General features: G+C 51.7%; 1 protein-coding gene across 1 annotated transcript; it reads right to left on the bottom strand.

The window, feature by feature from the left end:
- Positions 1-416: 416 nt before the first annotated feature.
- CCDC198 (coiled-coil domain containing 198) lies at positions 417-8,518 on the bottom strand. Its single transcript, XM_084522294.1, has 6 exons — positions 8,201-8,518; positions 6,667-6,743; positions 4,653-4,739; positions 4,212-4,310; positions 3,458-3,620; positions 417-2,864 (listed from the first exon to the last, which is right to left on the bottom strand). The coding sequence occupies exons 1-6, from the start codon at positions 8,409-8,411 to the stop codon at positions 2,638-2,640; spliced, it is 864 nt and encodes a 287-aa protein (XP_084378420.1). The 5' UTR covers positions 8,412-8,518; the 3' UTR covers positions 417-2,637.
- Positions 8,519-8,842: the final 324 nt, after the last annotated feature.

Below are 8,842 nucleotides of genomic sequence, written 5' to 3'. Positions count from 1 at the left end.
CTGTGCCTGTCAGTCGGGAGTGCTCCAGCCTCCCCTGGCCGCAGCAGCAAGCTCAGACAGAGGAACTTGCTGCTCTTGTGTGCGACTTGCACCAGCGCGGCGGGTGCTCGCTTCTGTCGAGCAGCAAATTTCCTCCCCTACATAGCTGTCTGTAGTGACTCATCCCTCAAATGACGGGATGATATCAAGCATTTGGAATTGGGAGCTATTCAGAGAAAAACATCTCTGCAAGGCTCTCCTTGCTGAGTCGCAGCACATGCATCGTGGGGTTCTTGTTATTGCCTTTTTTTTTTTTTTTCCTCCCATCTTCTGTAATTTGTAGAAAAGCCTAAGTTTTATCTCTAGTAATAGAGAAAACATTTTCATTTCCAGCCTCTGGAAGGATGTTAGAAAACATGAGAACAGAATGAGTTGCCGTCTGCCTCTCTACAGGTTATGATGAGTTAACACAATTGAAAGCAGCTGAAAATCAAACAATTTTGAGCACCAGAAGTAGGAAGCAGGTTTGCTGGCTTTATTGCCTCCATAAGAGCAAATTTTGCACACTGTAAATTGATAAATTAATGCTCAGAGCCCCTTTTCTGCACAGCCTGTGATATGGATCGACTGGTCCACACGCTCTTCTCCGTGGGCAGCACTCTTCCCAAGCGCTGGCAACGTGATTATTGGAAGACTAATCAGCTCTATCTGAGATAAATTGCATTTCCACCAATTATCGCTTAATTGTTGACAGATGGGAACACAGAAGGGAGATATGTCGAATCATTAAGAGGACAGGTGTACAGACAAGTGCCAGATTAATTGTTCCAGCCCATTAAATCATTGACATTTTCAGCCTACCCTCAGCACCAAATCCAAAGCTCTCACGATACTTCCACAATGCCCGTGTTTATGAGGAAAGTTTGCAAGGGCATTTTTGAAACGCAGACCCCAGACAAGGACTCATTAGCTACTAACAGTTCTCCTTTCTCATTAAAAATCACTTCCTTTACTTCTCCTTCTCTGTGCCAGGGTTTGTTTTCTTGGCTTTTTCGTGAACTCGCACACGGCGTGTGGGCTTGCTCCAAAGAGCAGCTTTCTCCACGAAGCATGCAGACGTGCTGTAATGGGCTGCACATCCAGAGACAGCAAAAAGACAGAGAGGGGTGAAGCCAGGACAGAGAAGCTCAACGCTGGGCAGCTGTGCTAGAGGCTCCGGCTCTGATCTGGGGCTTTGGCTGGGACTTCCAGCTCCTGCTTTTTGATTTTCAATAAAGTTCAAGAGAGACAAATGGCTGAAAACTGTTGAAACTGAGTCAGCCACAGGTGTCTGATTCCCCTAAATACGTATGAAAATGTGTCTTCTGCTCTTTTTCTGGCTATGTAAGCCAGGAGGCTGAGGATATAGAGCTGACATATCCAAAACAGCCTCGTGGAAGGACGTGTTTCACCTGCCCTGAGTCTCCCAGACCCTGCCCTGCCCTGGGCACATGAGAATTGACTCCAAATCGAGTTAAAGAATAAGGGGGGCAGATTTCCAGCAGAAGGAGATGGAAGCAGCTGTGGTGGTGACACTACCTGTTGTTTGTAGGGTCCCTGCCCTGTCCCGAAATCCTGGTGAGCAGGGAGGGAGAGCAGCCCCAACTCCCTTCTCGTGCATTTGGAAATTCAACATCACTCAGATAAGACAAAGTCCACCAAGGCACACGAGGGAAACACAATCAAACAGCAGTGCAGGACTTGGGTTAATTAGGGGGTGCCTAAATGAGCGAATGGCACGTGTGTCTGTCTGTCTGTCTGCGTGAGGCTTCCAGTCTGTCCCATCTGGTGCCCAGGCCAGCCAACAAGCTCAGCTGAGGATGTTTTACCCTCTGGTCGGGTTTAGGCAGACCAAGGGGAAAGCAACCCAGGGAGCCATTCCCAGGGATTCATTTTATCCCAGAATCACAGATAGAATTGACGTCCTTCATAGCACCATTGCTTTGAAGGCATTTGGAGATGGCCAGCACCCTGCAGCACCAGGGGCTGCTGGAGACTCCTTTGTTCTCACCACTCTGCACAGTGCTGAGACCTGAATGCAGTGGGCAAGTGAACAAAAGCCAGTTTTTTGGGGGAGATTATCCATAATACTGAATAAAATACATACATTTCTCTGCCTGGGCCAGGGGAGGAGAGGAAACTCAAAAAAAAAAATAAATTTTAAAGGAATTTTAGAAATGCCAGAATATTTATTTGAAAGACTTCCTAAAGCAATCATTCTACCTTTCATTTTGAACTGCTTTTTTGTGTGGCTTAGCAAAGGATGTAAGGTTGAAAACAAGCTAGGCGGAAAGGTCGAGTAACTCAAAGGCAAGCGAAATATTTCATCCCAGCTGGAACTTCTGCTGGAACATTTTCCAGCTTCTGTTTATTTTGCCAGCCTCCTCCTCCTCCTCCCTCCATCCCCACGTTATTTTTGCTCAGTCCAAACTTTTTTTTCCCCAGCTGCTCAGATGCAGCCACGTACCCATACCTGTCACTACCGATCACATCAGCCACCTCCGTGTTTCCCGTGGCCCCATTCACCTGCCCAGCTCACAGCACTGCTGCTGACTGCAGACACCGTGCCCGCACCCTGGCACCGTGGTGTGGTCCTTCAGCACGTCCCGAGGCACGCCACTAGAAATCCCGATCGAAGAACTCATCGAAGAGAGAAACCCTCTCTGTCCGGGTCCTCACCAGCGCAGGTTTGCGGGGAATTTTCCTCTCTTCCCTCTCGCAGCCCCCCGAGTCGGTGCTGGAGGTGTCCCAGGGCAGGTCCCTGGTGCGCGGCTCCCTGCAGAGCCACAGCCCGACCTTGCTGCTGCCGTCGTGCTGCCCTGCGAGTCCTCCGTCCCCACTGTTTACTGGTGGAGAAAATAATAAAAAAAAGGAATTCTGCTGAGAGCCATGCCCAGGCCCACGGGATTCATGTGGCAAACACCACGGGCAGCTGGGGGTGTGGAAAGAAGATCCTGAGAAATCCCGGCAAGACCAGACCACACGTCCAGGGCTGGGCAGGCCAGGCATAAATTTGGGATTATATTTGGTAAAATTAGAAAGTCTGGCACGATGCAGTGTGGTTTAGCACAGACCCACAGGTGTGGGGGACATGGTACTGGACATCTGAAGAGGATTTACTGGAAGGTTCAGCACCTAGCACAGACATTCACCCCCTGGCATGATGAGAGGCCACCCCAAAGCTCTCCAGCCAGAGATGGAGCCACTGCTATGCGGGGAAACCCCATCCTGGGGACAAGGTGACAGCTAAGGGCTTTGCCACCAATATCCAACGGGCCCCTGCTTGCTCCTGCATCTTCCCCTAATGATTCAATGATATTCTGTGATATTCTGGTTTTATGCCCCTACAGCTATCCCACAGCTTCCACGGGGAAACTGATCTGATGGTATTTAAGATGCTGGGGAGCTTTACATCTCCTTGGGAAACTATTCTGCTTACCAGGGTCTCCATTAAAATGCTGATTGTGCTCAGCGGGGACAAGGTCTCGGCTGTCGGTGCTGTCACCTCTCTGGTGAGTGTCAAGGACTTTCTTCGGGCTGAATTCCTTGATTTTTTGTTTATTGATTTTTGCCTCCCTGTGGAGATTTCGCTTCAGCTCTGCCTGGGTTTGCAAATGAGTCGTCAGCACAAGCAGCAGAGGAGCAAACACGTTTTAACAGCTCGGCGCGGCATATCATTAGGGGGCTGGCACGGAAAATAATTACACTGCCAGGTAGCTTAAGCAGGGAAAATCATATTTGCCAACGTGGGTACGTGACAGAACATGACCCGGATGGAGGTTTGTGATTTCTCCATGGGCTATGGCCAAATGAGGGCAGAGCGCTGAAAAAAATCAGAAGTAATTACTGAACTTTCCGAAGGGGAAAAAACCTCGTGGGTTCAAGAACTCTACTGGATAAAAAAAAGGAATGAGAAGGAGCCTGCAGGAGGGTATTCCTCACCCCTGGAGCACGGGGACAGGGAGCACCAGCAGGAGCTGGGGCTGCCTCTTGGTGCCAGCATCTCCTACATGTGTGGGACATTCCCCAACCCAGCGGGGAGGTGTGGGTGCATCCACCACCCTGGGGCTGCTCCCCGGCTTAATCCACACTTCCCAGGCACAGGACTGAGACCTCCTGTCCCATGGGGGAGACCCTGGGATGGGAAAACCCTGCGGAGCCTCAGCATCTCCCCAGAGCCCTCCCCAGGTTACCTCTCGGCGCCGGCGGGTCAGCTCCAGCATCTGCAGCTTGTGCAAGTGCTGCCGCCTGCCAGGGAGGGCTCTCAGGCTCTGCCTGCTCTTTTCCAGAGCCTAGAAGGGATTTTAAAACATAAATAAAGACATCTGCCTGTGCTGAAATGAAAAGAAACAGCTACGGGCTCCCAAACCCACGCCTGGTCCCTGGGGTGCTCCCTGGATGAAGGCAGCGAGCGTTTTCCTGCCTGGCCAACGTGCAGCAATTCAGAGAAGGTTTTCGCAGTGCTTGCAGTTCATCCTGCAGCTCTGGGGCATGGTGGAAAATCCTTATTAAAACCACGAATGTGTGTGCTTCTGCCCCCTGTGGTGCTTCTGCTGTGGGCTGTCCAAGTCAAGATCATGACCTGCAGGGAAGGGAGGCTGCACATGGTCGGTGCGGCCCTGCCTCGTCCTCACCTTGGCTTTTGGGGCTTCATCCGCTTCGTGCTGGCTCCAGGGCTTTGCAGGAACAATCCCCCATGGCGGGCCGGCGGGTTCAAGCCTCTGCAAGTGCAATATTTACGGTGTTCAGCATCCCCTTTCCATTGCCAGCATGAAACCTGATGCGAAACTACCTCGAGGTTTATCCAGCTCTGGTTCTAGCCTGGCTGCTTGGGTACAGGAAGGAGATCAGCACCTTTAGCAAGTGATTAGCACACCCAGGTATCACAATTTAATAAAATGTCTCCTGGCAGGTCATCCGAGGCCAGATCCCAGTTACCTGAGACCCCAGCCATCAGCCTAACACTGCCAAGCCCACCGCTAACATGCCCCTAAGCACCACGTCCCCACACCTCTTAAACACCTCCAGGATGGGGACTTCACCACCTCCATGGGCAGCCCGTTCCAGCACCCAAACACCCTTTCCATGAATAAATTCTTCCTGATGTCCAACCTAAACCTCCCCTGGCACAACTTGAGGCCATTTCCACCAAGGGCTCCATCCCTAAGCCCTGCCTTGCATCTTACACAGGACATCATTAGCCCCATGGGGATGAGCAGGCGTCCTCCAAACAGTGCCATGCCTCTGGCTGGCCGCCCTGAACTGCTGCCAGAGCCTGGGCTGTCATTTTCAAGCATCCTGTAAATGAAGGCATCAATGCAGGAGATAAAAGGCAGCAGCAGTAAAGGAGTGCTGGAGACAGTCCCAGCTCAGCCCAACACACCAAGAGCAAACCAACTCCCTAGAGTCAATGGGAAGCTTCCACTTGGCTTCCTATATATATATAGGCTTCTGCTCTCCCCTATTTTGGGTCATACCAGCAGGTCACCTCCAAGCTGATGTCTCCAGCCGAAGTGGAAGGGATGCTGCCTGCTGCTCCCTTGTTCACCTGCATTTGGAGCAAACCTTCGTGCCCCCGCAGCGCTGCACCGCACGTGCTCCTCCAGTCCCGCTCCCCTCCCATGCTCACGGCTTGTGGTTGGGTTTTGTGCCCACAAAACCGACTGTGAAGCTGAAAAATAATGGCACTAGATGGCAGCATGTGACACCACAAGCTGCATCGCTCCCAGACGCTGCTGAGGCTGAAGGCAGACAGGGAAGTTTGGGGCTCTGGGCTAAAGTTGTGTCACGGGCTGGAGCATGGGCCTTGCAAGGGCCGTGCCGTCCTGCTCTGTGCTGCCTCTGGAAGCCTTCCTGCAGGGAAAGGGGCTTCAGCTGGCACTTAGAATCGAATCACAGAATCATTAAGGTTGGAAAAGCCCTCCAGGATCATCTGGTCCATCCCCCTACCACCAATGTCACCCCTAAACCCTGTCCCCAGGCACCAGGCCCAACCTTCCCTTGAACACACCCAGGGACGGTGACTCCCCCACCTCCCTGGGCAACCCGTCCCAACGCCTGCCTGCTCTCTGAGCAGAAATGTCTCCTCATTTCCCACCTCAACCTCCCCTGGCACAGTTTGAGGCCATTCCCTCTAGTCTGTGGCAGCAGTGGCCAAAGCACAGGGTGGGATTAGCAGCAGCTTTGTCCTGCAATGGGTGTTGCCAGTGCTCTAACAATATATAAATACAGCCAGGACAGAAATAAGATCAACGACTATAAATAATACCTGTGGCTAAGAGATTTTTAAGCAAGGCTGTGATTACATGTGGCAATTTACAGGGCGTAGCTGGGCTCATTACTGCCTCATCCTCCCACCGATTCGGGACACGTTCCTCGCTCAGTGCTGTGTATTTTAATTCCAGCAAGGAAGGCTGGAGCACAGCACCCCTGCTCCAGGGGGGTCACCTTTGTGCTACACATGCAGTGGACTGCTTGATGAATTTTGGGGGAGCACAGAAACTCTTGGGGTCAACAGGGATCGTCAGTGTGGCAGGGCTCTCAGAGCAGGGCAGGGAGGTGAGAAGCTCGCCCAAGGACTTGATCTGCAGTGGGTTGACCAGCTGGGGACAACACGGCTCTGCCAGGGGAGCCCCTCAAACCCCTTACTTGTGGTCGCCGAGGCGGGTGCAGTTTGATGATGCTGCTGCCTCCATCTGCCGGCACGGTGTCGAAGGAAAGGGGCCCTTAAAGGTCGGAAAAGAAGACAGGGGTGAAGTCACTTTGGGGCCGTCAGCTCCTAGGCTGTACCCAGCGAGAGTTTTCTGCCCTGTTTTGTGTTTGGTGCATCCCATGCCCATCTCTCCCATTGTACTCCGATAACACCAGGCATAAATCATTGTTAGCTGCAGAAATCACACGTGGATGCATCCATGCCTGCAGCTGCTAACAGCTCTGCCTGCCACGTACCTCTCTCCTTCCTTCTACAACCCCTTAAATACCCTATACGTGACCACAACTACCCTTCGTGTCTCCTGCAGCCTCATCCAGGCAGCGATTCAGGTCCCTTCTTGCTGCTGAGTCCCAGAGACATTATTATTATTACTACTAATAATAACATTATTATTATTATTATTATTATTATTATTATTATTATTATTATTATTATTATTATTATTATTATTATGTGGAACTGAGAACCATCCCTGGTGTTTTTGCTGGCTGTAGAAGAAGTGGATGACATCCAGCCCTTCTTCTTTTTTGGAAACCAGCCCAAGATACACACGTGGAGGGGAACGTGCTGCATGCCAGCAATCCCCTGTTAGTCATTAAAGCCCTGCTTTAACGAGGCTGAGCAGTGGGTCCAGATCCGTTCTGCGCCGTTGGTCTCAGATGGACGCTGCTGCCTATTTTTTTTGCTTGCACAAATAAACACACGGGCAGTAGCTATTTCTTCTACAGTTTCTCTATCCTTCTTGCCTCCCCAAAACCAGCCTTGTTGTGTTTGGGTGCCTTTTTTAAGCAGTGATTGAGCTCCCATGTGGCAGAGCCCCGAGGTGGCCACCACAGTGTGCAGCCTCCAAGGAGGGCAATTGGGGATAAAACGCAGGAATTTGGAGTGGAAGCTGGGGAATGGCGTGGGGAGACAGGGAAAGGGTGTTTCATTAGGGTTAATGAGAAACCTTCCAAAAATTGTCCATTTTGCCTCTTTTTTTTTTTTTTTTTTTTTTTTTTTTTAATTTGCACTCCAGGAACAACAGATGCCCCCCACTGGAGGAAGAGGAATTTAACCAGAATGAAGCCTTGTAAAATAAACAAAACCTATCCTCTCGGAGGCTGTGCTTAGTTAGACAGCAGGCCGAGCTAATGCATCGCTCACGTAGTTTTGAGAACACACTTCTAAAAATGAAACAGGTAAAAGAAAATGGCATTTAATGATTTTTTTTTCCCCTTGTTTGTGGGGAGGTTTTGGGTACAGGAGGTTTGGAGCACCACGAGCATGGACACACACTGCTATGGGACCGGTGCCTTGTGGGGTTCCCCTGCTGCGAGGCATGGCTCTAATTTATTTTAATGCTGAATTTTGCCTGCTGAGCACCTTACCCAGAATCTAGCTCTAATTAAAGTAATATTGACAAGTCCAGTAGTGCACGTTATGGGGTTGCTCTGTGAGAGCCCAAGGACCACCCCCCTTGCCCCTTACCTGCGGAGGCCCTCCCATAGGAGGTGTTGCGGAGAGGGGGGAGCTGCCCATGAAATTTGGGGGTTCCCCACTCCCCCACGGCCGGCAGGTGCAGGATGGGCCCCCCCAGCACCCCGGGGTGCGGGATGGGGTGAGTGGGCAGGTCCTCGCTGGAGAGCATCGGTGCCACCCTGGTCACCTTGGGGTGCGCCTTGGAAGAGCTCAGGCCCATGGCGCAGAGCGGGGGCTTTGGGAGAAGGAAGAAACCTCGTGCTGTGCCCCCAAAAAGGCAGAGGGATCCTCGAGCACAGGGCTCCCTGCTGGCTGCCCAGCTGTGGGCTGGCTCCCACGGATGAATGCACCTGTGTGTCCTTCCCAGGGGGGTTAAACATTGACTCGGCAGCAGGGATAGGAGGAGGCCTGAACAGGCCAGAAAGACAGCACCAAGCTTTGCTTTTCACCTGCAAGTCGTTTTCAGCAAGCAGCACCACCACGGCTGGTGGCCCTGGAGGTATTTCTACAACTGTTTCTTTGGCTAAATCTTCAGTCTTTGGAAGGAAATTCAATGCTCAGAGGATTAAAAGGGTTACAGCACCTCCAGAGCCTGCCCCAGCATGGGAGAAGCATCCTGTCTTCCTGCTCCAGGCCTCGCACAGAGTGGTG

This window comes from Aythya ferina (assembly GCF_964211825.1).
Source record: "Aythya ferina genome assembly, chromosome: 5".
Lineage (NCBI taxonomy): Eukaryota > Metazoa > Chordata > Aves > Anseriformes > Anatidae > Aythya > Aythya ferina.
Note: the sequence above shows the minus strand (reverse complement) of the source record. Positions and strands in the feature narration are given on the sequence as shown.

Bases quoted from the DNA above. Each gene is read 5' to 3' on its own strand.
- CCDC198 (XM_084522294.1), bottom strand. From the start codon at position 8,411: ATGGGCCTGAGCTCTTCCAAGGCGCACCCCAAGGTGACCAGGGTGGCA. The intron at 6,744-8,200 runs GTAAGGGGCAAG...CCGACCTTTAAG, and splicing joins CTATGGGAGGGCCTCCGCAG to GGCCCCTTTCCTTCGACACC. The intron at 4,311-4,652 runs GTGAGGACGAGG...AATCCCTTCTAG, and splicing joins ATGAAGCCCCAAAAGCCAAG to GCTCTGGAAAAGAGCAGGCA.